The 19,609-nt window shown below is 43.5% G+C and overlaps 1 protein-coding gene across 1 annotated transcript; it reads left to right on the plus strand.

Annotated features, from left to right (window-relative positions):
• Window positions 1-1,054: 1,054 nt before the first annotated feature.
• On the plus strand, window positions 1,055-5,906 carry Utp23 (UTP23 small subunit processome component). The gene is made up of 3 exons (XM_028867920.2): window positions 1,055-1,330; window positions 4,124-4,298; window positions 5,368-5,906. The coding sequence occupies exons 1-3, from the start codon at window positions 1,143-1,145 to the stop codon at window positions 5,743-5,745; spliced, it is 741 nt and encodes a 246-aa protein (XP_028723753.1). The 5' UTR covers window positions 1,055-1,142; the 3' UTR covers window positions 5,746-5,906.
• The last annotated feature ends 13,703 nt before the right edge of the window (window positions 5,907-19,609 follow it).

A 19,609-nucleotide genomic window follows, 5' to 3' on the forward strand; every position in this document is an offset into this window, starting at 1 on the left:
CTAACACCTTGTTAGAACACCTTGCAAGACTGGCCTACAGCCCAGAAAATGAGGGGTCAATAGTGGGCAATAACCTACTGTTAACTGAGATTGGTGAAAATTTGGTGGTTCTCAACCTGTTGGCTGACTCCTGAGGGTCTAATGACCCTTCACAGGGGTCACATATCAGATATCCTGCATATCAGATTCATAAAAGTTGTAAAATTATAGTTATGAAGTAGCAATGAAAATAATTTTATGGTTGGGGTCACAACATGAGGAATTGTATTGAAGGGTCACATCATTAGGAAGGTTGAGAATCACTGTAGATATTCATCTCCATGGCTACCTATGTAAACTTGAATTTCATTTCAGGATCTCAGAGATTGACTGCATTGTGGTGCTCACTGGCCCCCTTTGGCCCTGTTCTCCAATTGGCCACATTAAGCAAATCTTTCCACTGTTAATTTGGCTGTTTTAACTGGGTTCTCCAGAACAGGTTTATGGGGACCAAGACTGTGACCTCGAGTTGGGTAACATTTTTCCATGACACGTGGCTCCTTGAAGGGGTCGATTCCGAGAGGGGTGTGGTAAAATGCATGGGAACATCAGGCAGTCAGTGTGACTTCCAGACGCTGAAGAACCACGTGCCCTTAGCAAAAGTGCTTTGCTTCCTTAAAGACTAGCAGCCAGCAAAACTTCCCAAGTTAAGGCTGCCCAACACTGGCTCCCTTCCCTCACTTGGAAATTAAAAATCATTTATGGGGATGATACACGATAAAGGGCAGATTACAGGGTGCCTGGGTCAGTGGTGTCATCACTGGTTATTTTCCTATTACTAGTGTTTTAGAGACTTCCTAAGTGCCAGGCAACAATCTACACAAAGCAAGAACACTTTCATTCCAGCTCACGGTCGCGAATGTGCCAACGTGGGCAAATTGCGAGCTCTCTTTTAGGGGCTTCTGGGCACAGGCGGAAGCCCCGCCCCCTAGGGCTGGAGCTGGGAGGTGGGAGGGGGCGCTGCTCTGAGTGACATAAGCCGGAGAGGCGGGGCGTGTGCTTCCGGGCCGAAGGCGCTTCGCTTCCGGGAGGAAACGGGCTTCTAGGAGTGCGGAAGCGAGGCTGGGCGCCGCCGGGTCCCGGGTCCGGTGGCTTAAGCAGGCATGAAGATCACCAGGCAGAAACACGCCAAGAAGCATCTGGGCTTCTTCCGTAACAACTTCGGAGTCCGCGAGCCCTACCAGATCCTTCTGGATGGCACTTTCTGCCAGGCGGCGCTGCGGGGTCGCATCCAGCTGCGGGAACAGCTGCCCCGCTACCTCATGGGGGAGACCCAGCTGTGCACCACGAGGTGGGCTTGCGGGGCGGGGTCGCGGGTGTGGCCAGGAGAAGTCTGTTACCGCCCACGGTCGCTGGCGGATAGGTCAGGCGCATGGTACTGTGCCCCGCGAATATTCCCCATTATCCCCGCGAAATCAGAACGGCTGTTTTGCTTTTTGTTTGTTTGTTTCGAGACAGGGTTTCTCTGTGTAGCTTTGTGCCTTTCCAGGATCTCGCTCTGGAGACCAAGCTGGTCTCAGAACTCACAGAGATCCGCCTGTCTCTGCCTCCCGAGTGCTGGGATTAAAGGCGTGCGCCACCGCCGCCCGGCAGAATAACTTTTTAAAAGTTGATGTAAAGTCAGATGAGGTATAGTGTACATAGGACATTTTCAGCATACAAAAGCTACCCCCCACCCCATGGTGGTTGGTACCTTTAAGTTTAACCCAAAGGTTTTCAAGCCTTCCAACTGCCAGTGAGGTATCATCCTCTTCAATTCCTAGGAAAAGAAGTCAAGACTAGAGAGTGAAACTTTTGCCCAAGGCCATTTATAAGTCCCAACCAAATGTCAAGCACTGTTCCAGACTCTGAGGACACGTAGTGGGCAGGACAAAGGCCCAGCCTTCATGGGCTGTAAAGTGTATAGTCAACTCTGAGTGGTTGTTTTCATCCCACGCCTGTGCATCCTCACTCCATGTAAGTGAGCACACACTTGGGGTAGAACACTGTGGGAGCAGGAACCAGCAGGAGGGTGGGGGTGTCATTTAAAAAGGTTTGGTAGAGTCGATGTTTGAGACCTGAAGCTTGTTCTGACCTGAGGAGGGAAAGTCTGTTCTGAATATATAGAAATGGTGACGCTGCCGTTTGAGAGAACTTTTGAACAAATGCAGTTGGTTGATGCCTGAAGAAGAGGTTGTATCTAATATTGTGGGACATGAAAGTAAGGAAAGGGGGAACTGAAACTAGACCATGAACAACTCTTAAAAAGGTGGCACACGCCTTTAATCCCAGCACTCAGGAGGCAGAGGCAGGCAGATCTTTGTGAGTTCGAGGCCAGCCTGGTCTCCAGAGCGAGATCCTGGAAAGGCACAAAGCTACACAGAGAAACCCTGTCTCGAAAAACAAAAAAAAAAAAAAAAAAAAATTTAGTGGTGCCCAGCGGTGGTGGCGGCACACAACTTTAATCCCAGCACTCGGAAGGCAGAGCTAGACGGATCTCTGTGAGTTCTGAGACCGGCTTGGTCTACAGAGTGAGTTCTAGGACACCCAGGGCTGTTTCAGAGAAAAACCCTCTCAAAAAAAAAAACAAAAAAAAGAATTGAACTTCTGAGTCAGTCAAGGTAGGTTACACTTGTAATATGAACACTCCAGGAAGCTGAGTCAGGGAGATTACCATGAGTTCGAAGCCAGCCTGGGTTATATACAGAGCAAGAGCCTGTTTAAAACAAAAAAAAAAAAACATTGCCAGGCAGTGGCGGTGCACACCTTTAATCCCAGCACTCATAGAAACCCTGTCTGGAGAGGAAGAACTTAACTTTGGGAATCATTTTATCTATCTTTCTCTTTCTCTTTTCTTTTCTTTCATTCCTTTCTTTCTTTCCTGAATGGGTTTTTTCTATGTATCCCTGACCATCCCAGAGCTTGCTCTGTAGACCAGGCTGGCCTCCAACTTAGAGATCCATCTGCCTCTGCCTTCAAAGTGCTGGGATGAAAGGTTGTGCCACCACCAGCTAGCTATTACACATTTTTAAAACAACACAAAAGTAGAATGATGCAGCAAAACATTAATACCCAGCATGTGCCCGTACCAGAATGCTCATTCTTGTTGACCCCATCTTTTCCCTACCTTCTTACTCCAGAGTTGGAGCATCTCCTCTCATTCTTTGCTGTTTGTCAGCTGTTTTCATTTTATTCTTCTCTCATATAATAATCCTAACTGCAGTTTCCCCTCCCTCCACTCCTCCCAGTTCTCCCTAAACTACCCCTGTCCCCTAGATCCGCTCCTCCTCTGTTTCCCTTCAGAAAAGAGCAGGCCTCCAAGGTCTATGAACCAAACACGGCATAACAAGATACAGTTAAATCTAGGCACAAACCCTCATATCAGGGCTGGGTGAGGCAAGCCAGTAGGAGGAAAGGCATACCATGAGTTAGAGATACCTCCACTCCCACTGTTAGAATGTCACAAAAACACCAAGCTAACAGCCGTAACGTATGTGCAGACCTAGCGCAGACCCTTGCAGGCTCTGTGACTGCTGTTTAGTCTCTGTGAGCCCCTATGAGCTCTGCTTCGTTGATGCTGTGGGCTGTGTTCTCCCGGTGCCCTCAACTCCTCTGGCTCTTACGATTATGAAGAACCTTTTTAAAAATCAGGATTCAAACAAGATACACAAGTTGCTTTGGATTCTGTGTTAGCATATTTTGAAGTTGTAACAGCAACCTGGAGTCCTCTGCAAGCACCTGGAAGGTTCACTCTCTGGCACCTCTGTAAGAGGTATAGATTTGAGGATAAGCTAGAAATTAATTCAATTTATCACCTAGCTTCAGGAGTCATTTGACGTTAAGCAATAACATATGTGAAGAGCACTCTCCATGCTTCCTGTACACGCAAGTGCTCAGTATATTCTGGCATTGGTACTCTTTCCGCTTGGAATATGTATTTTTCAATTCTTCATTTGAGAAGAAAACGGCAACCATACTATAAATTCAAATTTTGGTGGTATAGTTTTACATTTTTAAAACTTGAGTATTGTGTTCCTGCTTGCTTTGTATAAACGAAAGGAATGCATTGTGATGGTGAGCTTCTCATGACTTTTTTCCCCACCAGATGTGTGTTAAAGGAGTTAGAAACACTGGGGAAGGAATTATATGGAGCAAAACTGATCGCACAGAAATGCCAGGTTCGAAATTGTCGTCATTTCAAGAGTGCAGTGAGTGGATCAGAATGTCTCCTGTCCATGGTGGAGGAGGGAAATCCTCATCATTATTTTGTGGCAACACAGGTGATGTTACTTTTAAAACTGTAGTTCTAACCATTTCTATGTATGCTTCATGTGGAGCTATTTATAATCAGAAAAAAAATAAGTGGAAGAGATAATGTAGTGTTGGAATTTTATTTACTTGCTTATTGTGATGTGTTAGACAAGGATTCTATCACTTAGCTATAATCCACTTTCATGTTTGGATTTTAAAAATGCAGACTTTTAAATGGAACCAATAAAAGCAGTTACTTGAACATATAAGGAGAAAAGCTTAAGTACATGCAGTTTCTCCTTCCAGAAGTTTCCTTGTGGAGGATAAGGAATTGTTATAGTAGTGTGCTGATGGCCGCCGGCTTCTTCAGGTGGGGAAGAAGTAGGGCACAGTCTCCGCAGTCTGTGTTCCTAACTGTTGTTCATGTTTAGAATTCATACTATTTCTCAAAAAGTCATGGTGCATATCCTTTAAGACCAGCTTCAGGGGGATGGAGAGGTGGCTCAGTAGTCAAGAGCACTGGCTTTTCTTTTAGAGGCCTGGGGTTCAATTCCCAGCACCCTCTTTTGGCCTCCAAGGCCGTGCATGAGGTGCACAGATGTATACGCAGCTAAACATCTATACACATAAAAAGAAATAAACCTTAAAAGAAAAAGACCAGCAACACGTGGAATGTTGAAGGCTGGGAGGCAAAAGGCGAGACTGTCAGGGTTGACATTAAAACACTCACATGCCGATCTGCTCAACTATACTTTCAGAACAATTTCTGAGTCAGCTCACTGCTCCACTTCAACCTCTTCCCATGTTGATGTTTCGAGAGAATATTTTAGCATAGAAACGAGAAACTCCCTAATGCATTTACTTTTACATTAGTTGATAGTTCATGGCCCCTGAGTATTGACCAGTCTAGCCTAGACTGCTGTTACCTACCTTTCTTTAGCATAGTTTTTATGTTTCTTGTCTTCTATTATAAGATAAGCTTTGATTAATAAAACATATTGATCTGAGAAATAAAATCCAGTCTCTTTTTTTCCATATAGCTTTATTTAAACTCTTGTAAACTGGATTGGGAAACTAAATCCATTTTCTTTTTAATAGGATCAGAATTTATCTGTGAAAGTAAAGAAGAGTCCAGGAATTCCCCTGATGTTCATTATTCAGAACACTATAGTCTTGGACAAGCCTTCTCCCAGAACAGTGGCCTTCGTGAAGGCGGTGGAGTCAGGCCAGCTGGTCTCTGTACACGAGAAACAGAGTATCAAGCAGCTAAAGGAGGAGCAAGGCCTGGTGAGGAACCCTGAACGGAGGAGAAGAAGAAAGAAGGTGGGCGGACCCAATCCTCTCAGCTGCTTGAAGAAGAAGAAGAAAGCACAGGACACAAAGTCGCCTGCTTCAGAAAAGAAGAGGAGAAGGAAAAGAATCCGGAACAGATCGACCCCAAAAGTCCTATCCGAGCAGCAGGGTGTGGAAGGATGATGCGTGCTGTGGATATTCTGGAAGGCGATGGGAAAACTAATGGACTTCTAAAACTGTCAAAGTGTTTACAGCAAAGGACTAAACTTAGTTTTGTAAATTAATACTGTCACATATTCTTTTGCCTAAAATTAAAGATGGTTGGGTTTCTTTATCAGCATTCATCTTCAGTTGCTTTGAGAGGTGCTTTTTTATTATAAAATTATTGTCTCCTGTTTTTCTACTCCCACCTCCCAAGTGGTATGTATGTGCATAGTGTGTGCATTAGTGTGTGTTTGCTTATGTGCATGTCTCTCTCTCTGTGTGTGTGTGTGTGTGTGTGTGTGTGTGTGTGTGTGACTATATGTAGGTATGTGAAGAGACCAGAGGTCAACATGAGGTGTCATCCTCTCTCACACTCTACCTTTATTTTTGGTGCCAGGGTCTGTCACTGAACTTGCCAGATAAGTGATACTGGTTGGCCATTAAGCCCCAGGGATTCTATCTCTCTGGTGCCGGGATTGCCAGCATGCACTGCTGAACCGGGGCTTTTTGAATGAGTCCTGGGATCTGAACGCAGCTCCTCATGCTAGTGTGGCAGGTATGTTGCTGCGCCATTTCCCCAGTACCATGTGTCTATAATTTAAAAATCAGTCCTAATGGCTCACTGGGTAAAGATGCTTACTGCTTAGTTTAATGATTAAGTCAGATCCCTGTGACCACATGGTGGAAGGAGAGAACTGACTCCCAAAAGTTGTCTTCTAACCTCCATACCTGCAAAAAGAACAGAGTAATGTACTTTGTAAAAGTCAAGGGAAAAGGGGGATAAACTTAACCCCATTATTTTGTACAGTAAATATATGGCAATAAAAGTTTAAAACAAGTTCTAAAAGGCTTAAGACAAAAGTAGTTCCTTGGACACTTTGAGAAACCTTCCACATTCATTGTTTGAATTTCTATCTCTAAATTACACAATAAAATGCTCTCAATGGATTGGAAATCATGCTTATACACCTTCCATTTTTCTAATATATGTCTTGTATTATTTATATGTCACTAACTCATTTTCAGCACTTTTCATGGCTAAATAAAGTGGGATGTAGGGTGGCTGAATTTGTTACATTGTTACATTGCTGTTCCTGAAACTACAGGCACCCTAATGGTCTTCTACATTGCCCAGTAATACAGCAAAGGTCCTTACAACCTGATTTTCCATATAGTTACACTCACCCGATAGTGCCAAGTCATTTTTCCCACAGAGTATTTGGCTGGGTTCTACTGATGCCCTCCAGTGTACCTAGGTTTTCTAGGGACATGCTGCTCAGCTGTCATTATGTACTGTCTTCTCCAGAAAACTGTCATGTTGATTTCCCAGGCTGTTTTAATATTGATATTCTGCTATAATAAAGCATAGAGCATGGAAGGAATCTATATTTTGAGAATCTGGATCTATTGCCTGTATTACAAACTACATGATTCTTAGCTGGAAGTCATTTCTTAAATCTTGTTTATTTATTGTCCTGAGGGAAACCTGCCATTTTTCAGCCCATGTGCTCATTAAGATGTTGATTTTTGTTTTTAATAGCTGATCTGAATACTGCCCCTCAATGGCAATAATTCCTAAGTAATGTTCTAAGACTGGGTATCCTGTTGAAGTATCCAGATTATTCAATTCAATTAGGAATATTATATGTCTGGATCTATGTAAAACAATTTTACATAGATGTTATGATTTGACAGGATTAATAATAATTTTTCATAAGTAGGTAGAATGAAAAGCTTAAAATCTTCAAAATGTTTTAAAATAGTCATTTTATTATACTAACTTATACTAAGAATTTTTAATTTAGACATAAATGGAGGGAAGAAGGATTGGTTACACCCATCCAGAACTATCAGAAAGCCCTAGCCCTCTTCCACAGAGATGGGGGAGGGTGTTGAGGTACTGTAAGCTCCTAACTTCCTAGACCTGGGCAGTAGTCCCACAAGGAGAGCTTATTGATGGTTCCCTAAATTGCCATACCAGCAATTATGCAATACCAGACACTTTCACGTGTCTGTGCTCACACACATAAACAATAAGGTTCCCAGCTATAATCACAGCAGCCTCTCTCTGCGATGAGTGATGATGAACACAAGAGACTCATGCCTGCCTAAGATGCAGCCATGACAGTTGTGAGCCCAGCTCTAAACAAGACATTATTACCCCCACCCCCACCCCCACAAGGCTCGGGGAACATTACAGAAGAGGGGTCAGGAAATGTTTATTAAGAACCAGAAGATGGGGTGAGGCTGCAGAATTTTCTAGACTGGATACAATCACCACAATCATTAACTCAAAACTTGTTACCTGCCCTGGACCCACCCAAGGAGTTCCAGAATTTATAATTGTTAGACACACTTAGAAAGTGCATGTGTCGTCAGTCATATTGTCTCTCATGTGTAGATTAAGGGTCACTGGGGTAGGAAAAGTCAAGTGAAAGCTGTTGAGATTTCTCCTTCCATTAGGAGAGTAAATAAAAAACTAGGTCCTCATTGGCAGAGCAGCAGAAATCACCGCCATTGTTGCATGCCTGAGTAAGACAAATGTGCTGATTTCATGAGAGGAATAGACAAAGGAGAGCTAAGAATCCACCGTATTCAACACAGTAAAATAGCAAGTCCTTAACACAAACAGATGCAAAAGAACAAATAATCCAATGGTTAAAACAACCAACAAAACTGCAGGGATAAACCTTCCTTCCTTTACATGATTTCTCTCATGTATTTGTCACAGGGAGGACATTAACATTCTAATTAACAGTCACCAACTTTATATCTAACCATCATTTGTTTATTCCCTCTGTCTCATAAGTGTTGTGATTTTTTTTTTTCCTTCTTGACTTAATGCAGAGGTTCTAATTGGCCAATCCTGCTTCTCACTCTTCAGATCTTGGATAAAACAATCAGTTCCCCCTAAACAACATAAAGTGAAACTGGATAGGGGACAGTTGACCAAACAAACCAAAAAGGAGTTACCAATGCCAAGACAGTTAAAGGCAGACCAGGCCTTTAAGAGTCACATCTGACACTGTTGTCTTCACAAGTTGTGATACACTGAACCTTTTCTTCACTTCAGAATTATTCTTTTTGTTTGTTTGTTTTTTAATTTTTGTTTGTTTGTTTGTTTTTTCAAGACAGAGTTTCTCTGTGTAGCTTTGGAGCCTGTTCTGGAACTTGCTCTGTAGACCAGGCTGGCCTCTGCCTCCTGAGAGCTGGGATTAAAGTCGTGCACCGACACCACCTGGCACCAGAATCCCTCTTAGTTGTGAGGTGAAAAGGCAAACAGAATGGGAGAGAACACATATCTTGTAAAGGACATATGTGGAAAACAGAACAATGACTAATACTAAAAGGACCACACAGTACCTAGAATTGGACATAGAATATATAAACTATAGACACCACTACAAAGAAATTTGCAAATGGCTAATGAGCACATGTAAAGATGATCCACATTATTAGCCTCCAGAGAAATGGAACGTAAACAGAGACAAGGTGTCTCCTCATCTCTAGTAGGACTGCTATAATCGACATAAAACAGCAAGTGGATGAAAAGGAAAAATCAGAAAGATCATATTGCTAGTGTCATTTTAAAATGCTACAACTCGCTTGGAAAACAGTTTGGCAGTTTTTCAAATTCTTAAACCTCTGTTTACAATATTATCTGGCAGATTCACTCCTAGGTGTCTGTTTTAGAGAAATTAAACAGATGCCCAGATAAAACTTACATGCAAAAATTCACAGTGGCATTATTATTACTAATAAGATGAGAACATCACAAAAGTCCATCAATTGACAAATACAGTGAGATGAAACAGAGTACTGCCTGGCAGTAAGGAAGAAACACAAATATATACTGTGAGATGGTTGAGCCCGGAAGAGTTTCGAACTGGAAGAAACCAAAGGATCAAATAGTGTATGACTATATGTCTACGAAATATGCAGAATAAGCAAATCTATAGTCAAAAAAGATTAGTAGATTGCTAGGACAAAGGAAGTGGAGCAGGCAGGAGAGAAAGAGACAGAGATTCTCTTTGGGGGGTAATGAAAAGAATAAACTTGACTGCTGACTGACGCATTGCCGTGAGAATATATTAACATCGTGTGATCGTGTACACTTGGTGATTCAGTCATCTATTAAATGAATCATATATCAGCAAAGCTATTTGAAAAACGTACCCATGCAAAGCATAGTATGCAAATGTATTCATGAATTAGTAGAGTAACCAAGAGGACCGAACAAAATATACTCTGTGCTTTGGATGCCAAAGAAGAAAAGAGAATATATGCCATTGTTTCTGGTTTCTTTCAAGGAGAAAAAAAAAAAAAAAAAAAAAAAAAACCATGTCCTGACGAGCTCTTTGTGTGCTAATATGCCATTTCTTTTCTTCCTGTGAACTAATCTCCAGCGAGTCTCCGCCAGCCTAATGCTCGCTGTCCTCTGCTCCACACAGTTAGAAAGCTGCCATCTGTTTCATTCAGTTGCCAGAATGGTACAGATAACCCATAGGTAGTAATTGCTAAAAAGCTAAGTCTTCCAAACACTTCTCATTCTACACAACCACTCCACGATGATGTTTTGACCAACCTGACATGAAAATGGTAATGCTGCTGCGATGGAGGAACTCTGATCTCCGGAATTGAATTAGCAAATGTAAACCTTTGAATGGTGAGCAGCAGAGCGGGTTGTAGCTCAGCTCTCTGGAGCCATCAGGTTCACACTAGCCTGTCACAGTGTCTCATATTCAGAAAGAGTTGGGCATGAAGGGGAATGTTTGAGAACATCATTAAGATTTAAGTACCCATGTTCATGTCCTGTTCCACCTGAGCCCCTTAGAATGGTGGTAAGCTAGATGGCTGGGCAGGCTGCTAGCAGGTCCGACTGTAGTAGCTCTGGGTTTTATTGTGTTTATATTTCCTACATTAATACTTTTAGACACTTTCCAACTAGGGTGCTTTTTGAAGTTCAAAGACATATCTCCTCCCCTACTTCCTCCTTTTTCTCCTGCTCCTCCTCCTCCTCCTTCTTCTTCCTGATGCTTATGTTACTTAGCTTTTCTCTTCTGAGACAAGAAATACGAGATGGACCACTTATAAAAGACAAGATACTGATTTTTTGCTCATCGTTTCAGAGATTTCTGCTCATGTCTGTTCAGCCTTGTTGCCTAGGCCTGTAGAGGCCCGATCTGTTATGGGGGGAGTATGTGACAGGGGGCCGTACACAGAGTGGTAACTAGTAAGTAAAAGGAGAGGAAGTAAGTGGGTAGGGTCTCAGTATCTTCCTCCAGGGCATGCACCCAAGGGCACACTCGTACTAGGCTGTACCTGCATGTTCCATCACCTACCAATAACACCACAGGCTAGGAAAACAGCTGCAGCGTTGTCCTTTACACCAAATTATATTGCCATTATTTTATGGTAATGGCTCATAGCATTGGTAGCACATATTTAATGAAGTTGATGAATGTTAAATGAATGAAACTGACTTAGATGAAATCTACCGTCATCAGTGTTACAGGGTCTCCAGGCTTTATAACACATGACTATCTAGATCATAGTGTTGGTCTTCCAGGTGGTGCAAAGGTGTAGCCATCTTCACCTGGCTTGCCCATTCTGCTCACACATAGATCAACTCCTCCACCCAGTCCCCAAGACTCACTGACATTTGGAAATAACCAGCAGCTTTAAAAAAAATCACACTAACTGGGTTCACTGGGTCTAAAATTGGAGCACACGTGGGGAGGATAGGAAAAGAATTGGAGGAAGGGAATGGGGAAGAGATTTGATCAAAACATATATGGATGTATGAAATTCCCAAACAGCATAAAAGGAAGATATAAAAATTTACATCTTGGTGTGAAAGAAGTCATACTTAGAAAAATACATCAGCTAGCAAAATACTATATATCCTAACTGAAAAATTACTGTGTGTAACTCTAAAAGTTACCCTTTCTCACCACTCTACGTTATGAATGTCTGTGTGATGGTAATGTGTGTGTGTATGTGTGTGTGAGTGTGTGTGTGTGTGTGTGTGTATACTCCATATGTTGTGTAACAATACTTTTCCTGGAGAGATGCAGCACACACATATATTCACTCCAGATAGGAAGTCCACAACAGACCAAAGTCCAGCTTGGTGAACTAGTGAGTTTCACTGCAGTTACAGGAGGAATATGACTGAGGGGTTACTTATATATAAGAGCAGAAATGACTCAAAGACAGTACATCACCAGCATGGGTGACAGTTCACAAAAGCTGGGACCCTGGAGCACACAGCATAGCCTGCAAATAGCTCCACAGGGTGAAGAGTGTCCTTTCTAGGTGCCTCAGCTGGTCTAAACCTCTTCCAGGCAGCTCTGCTGGTGTCTGTTTCTTCCAGGCAATTTGGTTTGTCTTGGGGTCTCCTTTGCAGTTTTGCTAGTTTGAGACTCACATTTGCAGGTTGAGTTATCTGAGCATCTGTCTCCTTTCCAGCGTGGCTTGTCTGAGAGTGACTCTCTGCCCTCTTTATTGTTTACTCTGGCAGGGACAGACCTACTTAATCCGATCAATTTCAGGAACTTCCTTTCAGGTATTTTGAGTTGTTCATCTTCTGGTTTAAGAAGCTTCACTGAAGGTTGAATTATTTCAGTCTCAGAGGAAACTGTTATATAATACATAAAACATGAATGATTTTGTGGGAGGCCTTATTGGTGAAATTATTAAGGCCACTCCACATAGTTAAAAGGGAGGTTTATTTAGTGGCACAACTTACAAATGAAGGGATAGGTAGGTTGTAGGGTCTGGGAAAGACGTAGCGCAGTCCGGTGGTGTTCTCTGGAGAACTCTGTTTGGTCTACCTCCAGTGTCCAGGGTCCAGGAACCAAGAGAGGCGGTACATCCGGATCTCGGGTCTTCAGGGTCCTGTATTGGCCCTGGCTTGTAGGTGTGACAGTTACTGAAGCCTCAGTGGGGGTTGGAACTTCCAGATCAAAGCTGGAATGGCTACCCACTACAAGGCCTTGTACCCTGTTCTGCCCCAGCAATTCTAAAGCTGTCTAGAGAAATCATCTCTAATTTTATCTACTTTTAAGAGGACAGAAGGATGTGTCTTGCCTTCTTACATCTATCAACCAAAAATGATTGATGATAAGTGAGCCATCGTCGGGCTAGCATCTGATTCTTATCTTTCTTGATGCATCATTATCCTTTTCCCTGTCATGTACCTGCTCCGTCCTCTTGAGATGACAGCAATCCACATTTCTCAGTCCAACCAGTGAAGGGGAATCCTGCACATCAGGGGCTCCCTTCCAGATCCCAAATTAGGAACAAGCACACCCAAACATTTGTTTTCATGGAGAAATCCTTTATTAAGCGGGGGAAGAAAAGTTAAAGTGGCTGCTTTCTTACTCAGGCAGAAAAATAGTAGCAAATGATCTTGTAGGTATCAATCTATTTTTTTTAATTTTGAATTTTTTAAATCTTTGCTTTATCTTTTCTTTTAATTTTTTTTCATTTTACTTATCAACCACAGTTCCCCCTCCCATCCCTCCTCTCAACCCCCCCATAACCCACCTCCATCCACTCCTTCAAAAGAACAAGGCCTCCCATGGGGAGTCAACAAAGCATGGTACATTCAGTTGAGGCAGGTCCAAGTCCCTCCCCCTGCATCAATGCTGAGCAAGGCATCCTACCACAGGTAATGGACTCCAAAAAGCCAGCTTGTGCACCAGGGATAGATCCTGATTCCACTGCCAGGGGCCCCTCAAACAGACCAAATGGCCAAAACACATGTAAGGAATTGCTCAACATCCTTAGTCATCAGGGAAATGCAAGTCAAAACAACTCAGATACCATCTTACACCTATCAGAATGGCTAAGATAAAAAAACACTGAGGACAGCTTATGTTGGAGAGAATACAGAGTAAAGGGAACATTCTTCCACTGCTGGTGGGAGTGCAAACTTGTACAGCCACTTTGGAAATCAGTATGGTGACTTCTTAGAAAATTGGGAATCAATCTACCTCAAGACACAATGATACCACTCTTGGGCATATACCCAAGAGATGCTCAATCATACCACAAGGACACTTGCTCAACTATGTTCATAGCAGCATTATTTGTAATAGCCAGAACCTGGAAACAACCTAGATGCCCCTCAACCAAAGAACGGATTAAGAAAATGTGGTACATATACACAATGGAGTATTACTCAGTTGTAAAAAAAAATGACATCATGAAATTTTCAGGCAAATAGATGGAACTAGAAAATATCATCCTGAGTGAGGTAACCCAGACTCAGAAAGACAGACATGGTATGTACTCACTCATAAGTGGATACTAGATGTAACCAGACTACAACCCACAGCTCCAGAGAAGCTAGGTAACAAGGAGGGCCCTAGGAGGGAATGCATGGATCACCCTGGGAAGGGGAAATAGATGAGATCTCCTGGGTAAACTGGCAGTTGGGAGGTAGGGAGGAAGGAGATGGGGGATGAGAATGTGAGATAATGGGATGGTCAAGCAGGGGGAGAGATGGAGTGGGAGAGCAATGAAAGAGATATCTTGATAGAGGGAGACATTATGGGGTTAGGGAGAAAACTGTGCTAGGGAAATTCCCAGGAATCCTTACAAGAATGACCCCAGATTAGACTACTAGCAATTGCTGTGGATATCACTCTGTATAAATAAAATGCTGATTGGCCAGTAGCCAGGCAGGAAGTATAGTCAGGACAAGCAGAGAAGAGAATACTGGGAAGTGAAAGGCTGAGGCAGAGAGACGCTGCCAGCCACTGCCATGACAAGCAAGATGTAAGGTACCCGTAAGTCATGAGCCACGTGGCAACTTATAGACTAATAGAAATGGGTTAATTTAAGATATAAGAACTAGATAACAAGAAGCCTGCTGTGGCCATACAGTTTGTAAACAATGTAAGTCTCTGTGTGTTTACTCCAATGGGTCTAAGCGGCTGCGGGACTGGTGGATGAGAGAGATTTGTCCTGACCATAGGCCAGGCAGGACTGGAAAAAACTCCAGCTACAAGCAGTAGTGGAGAGGGTGCCTGAGTAGGTGTCATTATTAAGAGAAAAAGGGGAGGTCTGTGTTAGAATTGGCTAGGATGCATTGGTAAAGGAGATAGAGGATGAGGGGGAAGGAGAAGAGAACAAGGGAAAGGGGGCAGGGATATATTACTCTGGATAGAGAGGAGACAGACATGGCACATAGGCAAATGATTATAAAGGAAAAGGGGGAAACCCTGTGTTAGGATGAGTTGCTTGACTTTAATTGGGCATGTTAATAAGGTGAACCAAAGGGGCTTCTGATTGCTAGACTTTGATAGTTAGCCTCAGGAGGAAAACGTGGCCAAATATGGGAATAGACCTTGGTGGCTAGCTTTAGGAGTGTAATCTAATGGTTTTTAGCAAGGCAGAGTGAATGGGGAAGAACAAATCCTGCTATAGCCACATACTTGAGTGGGCTAGTGTTACTTCAACCAGAAAGTACTGTCACTTTTGTCCCTGTTATGTTCAGGACCTTGTTGTAGAATATTATTTTAAGGTGTGTTACTTTGTTTATGTTGCATTTGTTTAATTCTGTGAAGCTGTGTTACTGTGCCTGTGTAAAACACCTGATGGTCTAATAAAGAGCTGAACTGGCCAATAGTGAGGCAGGAGAAAGGATGGGTGGGGCCAGCAGGCAGAGAGAACCTAGAGAAAGAAAAGAAAAGTAGCCAGAGAAGGAAGAGGACTCCAGGGGCCAGCCACCCAGCAAGCCACAGTGAGAGTAAATAATATTTATAGAAGTAAGAGAATGGGAAAAGCTCAGAGGCAAAAGGTAGATGGGATAATTTAAAGTTAAGGAAAGCTGGCAAGAAACAAGCCAAGTTAAGGCTGGGCATTCATAAATAAGATTAAGCCTCCATGTGTGATGTATTTGGGAGCTGAGTGGTGCCCCCTACCCCCCCACCCCCCGCAAAAAGAGCAACCCCCCTCCAAAACAAGACCTTCTGAAGATTTTGTAGGGAAGATATAAAGTAGAAAGGGGGAGAATGAGGAAATAAACCTGGACAAGGAAAAAGAAAGTCAGAAATCATACTGCAATGGCTAACATTACGTTGATGGCTCACTTTATGTTTAAAAGTTTTAAGTTTCTGTGCTTAAGAGAACTATAAAGTGATCCTGCCCCGGATTTCCCTTCTGGACCAGAGAGAGAGTTCCCATCCTGGACTCCCATCCTGCCCTGGACTTCCCTTCTGGACAAGAGCACCCATCCTGCCCTGGACTTCCTGTCTGGACAAGAGCTCCCATCCCCGGAGTTCCCATTTGGACAAGAAAGCTCCAATCTGGACAAGAGAGAGAGAGACTTCATGAATCTGTCAGCTCTGTCTGAACCAAGTGCGCTGTAAGACCAAGAACGAACCACAAGGAGATGGGCAGACGTCAAGGCAGAAGTACATACAACAAAATGAAGAGCAATACAGCATCACCAGAACCTAGCCTGCCTCCAACATCTAGACCCGAACATCAAAAATTGGAAGAAGCAGAAGAAAACAGCCTTATGAATAACATCATGAAGAATGTAGAGGCTTGTGTAGAGGAAAAGACAAAAAATGAGAAGAATGCTATAAACAACTAGAGGAAAGGGCAAACAAATTAGAAAAAAACAATAAAGTCCTAGAAGAAAATAATAAAGTCCTAGAAGAAAACAATAAAGTCCTGGAAGAAAACAATAAAGTCCTGGAAGAAAACAAAGTACTGAAAGAAAATCATGAAAAAGCAATGAAACAAATAAAGGAAACAGTCCAAGACCTGAAAAGGGAAAAAGAAAAAATGAAGAAGACATAAACAGAGGGAATTCTGGAAATAGAAAATCTGAGTGCAGGTGTCTGAGTGCAGATCATCTCAGACACCTGCACTCAGGCCCGTGGTCCTCATCATCCTCTATGCGGACCTGCTGGGTAAAGCCAAGAGGAACCCGAGAACGGGCTCCCACAGGACATACAGAACATCCCACAGCAAACATCATGAGGTTTGCAGGCAAATGGATGCATCTAGAAAAAAAATCATCCTGAGTGAGGTAACCAAGACTCAGAAAGACAAATATGGTTATGTACTCACTCATAGGATACTAGATGTGGAACAAGGATGACTGGACTGCTACTCACATTACCAGTGAGGCTACCTGGAAAACAGGACCCCAAGAAAGACACGAGGATCACCCAATGGCGAAGAAATGGATGAGATCTACATGAACAACCTGGACATGAGTGGGAGTAATGAAGGGCGAGGGTCGAGGGAAAGAGAGCCTGTGGGAGCGGGATATCCCAGCTGGATCAAGAACAGAGAGGGAGAACAAGGAATAGGAGACCATGGTAAAGGAAGACCACATGAGAAAAGGAAGAAACAAAGTGCTAAAGAGGCCCACAGAAATCCACAAAGATACCCCTACAATAGACTGCTGGCAATCGTCGAGAGACAGCCGGAACTGAACTACTCTGGTGATGGGATGGCCAAACACCCTAATAGTCGTGCCAGAAACCCCATCCAACAACTGAGGGATCTGGATGCAGAGATCCACGGCTAGGCCCCGGGTGGAGCCCCGGGAGTCCAATTAGTGAGAAAGAGGAGGGTTTATATGAGCGAGAATTGTTGAAACCAAGGTTGGATAAAGCACAGGGACAAATAGCCAAATGAATGGAAACACATGAACTATGAACCAAAGGCTGAGGGGTCCCCAACTGGATCAGGCCCTCTGAATAGGTGAGACAGTTGATTGGCTTGATCTGTTTGGGAGGCATCCAGGCAGTGGGACCGGGTCCTGTGCTCATTGCATGAGTTGGCTGTTTGAAACCTGGGGCTTATGCAGGGATGCTTGGCTCAGTCTGGGAGGAGGGGACTGGACCTGCCTGGACTGAGTCTACCAGGTCGATCTCAGTCCTTGGGGGAGGCTTTGCCCTGGAGGAGGTGGGAATGGGGGGTAGGCTGGGGGGAAGGGGAGGGGGCAGGAGGGGGGAGAACAAGGGAATCTGTGGCTGATATGTAGAACTGAATGGTATTGTAAAATAAAATAAAAGGAAAAAAAAAAAGAACTATAAAGCAAAATTGGACTTCCAAATGTTAAGGGCTGTTAAGGGTTGATTCTTTTTTTATAATTGCCTGGCCTTGTAAAATTTTAACCAAACTATTGTTTCTGCAAGGTAATAGGTCATAAGGTCAACTGCTGTTTCTGTTCTGTAGACAAAACCTTGTTTTGCAGGGGAGGACCTTCTGCTTGCACTAGACCAGAATGTAACTTTGTGTTCTTTGCCTTTATAAACCCCAGACTGAGGTGACTCGAGGCTACATTCCTGAATCCTGGAGTCTCTGGTGAAGACCAGGCATCAGTAAGTGAATACAAGCGTCTTCTTGGTTAAAATGTATTGACGGTTGGACTGGTGAGTCTCTGAATCACTGGAGACCCATAACAATACTTTTACAATCAGCCCCAGAAGGAGAATACTGAGAGACAAAGTATCCAGCCCTGACTGTGCAAAAGAATCATGGGAAACCAAATACATTTCCAACCGAAAGAGTTATGTTCCTTTCACTGGGGGTGGGGTCCAGGCACTTGCTTAATTCAAATATTCTCCAGGTATTTTTAGTGGGCAGCCTGGCTGGAATCTTTGGTGTAGCACGGAAGAACTGGAGTGGGAGGATTAGACCAACCTGGGTATCTGTCAGGCTTCTTTCAAGTTTGTTTTCTCATGTGCACAGCAAAATTAATACAGATTGTAAACGAGAAAGTATCTGCCTCCTAGTGTATAAGCAACATATAATCATACCGGAACACTATACAGGCATTAAAATTCATTCTAGTTGGCTATTTTAAATGATCCAAAAAGTATCCATTTGCATCTGTTCAGTTCCCTATCCCCCTTCCCGCAAACTTCTACAGTGTCAAGCATACCTCAACCCAACTTTTCTAAGGCAGACCTGGGCCCTGCCTTCCTTCCTAAGGGCATTGTAAGTCACAGAAGCATTCCTAAGCTCTTGGCTGCAAAGTTGTCTCTCACAAAACCTCTTAAAACTTTAAAATATGAATCTTTGTAGCGGTAACGTCTGCATTACCGATAACTGTTCACCATGTCCGAGAGAAGGGCTGCGGATTAAAAAATAGAGACAAGAGACAGCGGGTCATTCGTACGATTGGATGTCGAATGCCGTTTATTGAAAGAGGGAAGAAACCTTAAATACATACAGGCTTACAGCACAAATGGAGGAACCCCGGAGGGCAGAAGTTCACTGTCAATGGTCTACATTCCAGACCCAATGTTCTACATTCTTGCATCTAAGTAGTTAACGCCCAAAATGCAGGATACACAAACAAGGAACTTCCCTTAAGCATTCAGAAGGGTGGATACCGACAGGGAATCTGAATAGGGAGGACATCTGATCAAGGTCAGCAAGCAAGGCCGCAGCCACTCCCAGTCGGGGGCCAGGGCCCATGGCACCCACAGGTCCCCCCTTTTTATTAAATGAGCTTCTGACTTAGGTTGCGTGGGACCAGCAGACCACCTTACCCGTCATAGAGACACCTGCCCAGGCCACACAAGTGCTCTGTCTTAGGTTGATGGCCGCCCCCCAAGCATTACCCGTCTCTGAATACTCATTATCATACAGACTCAACTACGTGAGCTGTAGAGTGACTGCTGCCAAAGATCTCAAAGTGGCACTAGGCTTGCAATCTGTGCGACACAGAAAAGACCAACAGAAGTCCTAACCCATCCATAGCCAGAAGGCTACAGGCAATTGAACCATTCCCTATTTAAACGAGCCTTACCGCAAATAGGAGTCCTGTAAGGTGGTATCCCGAGCAAATGGAACTTGA

Source organism: Peromyscus leucopus, chromosome 20 (genome assembly GCF_004664715.2).
Source record: "Peromyscus leucopus breed LL Stock chromosome 20, UCI_PerLeu_2.1, whole genome shotgun sequence".
NCBI classification, from domain to species: Eukaryota; Metazoa; Chordata; class Mammalia; order Rodentia; family Cricetidae; genus Peromyscus; species Peromyscus leucopus.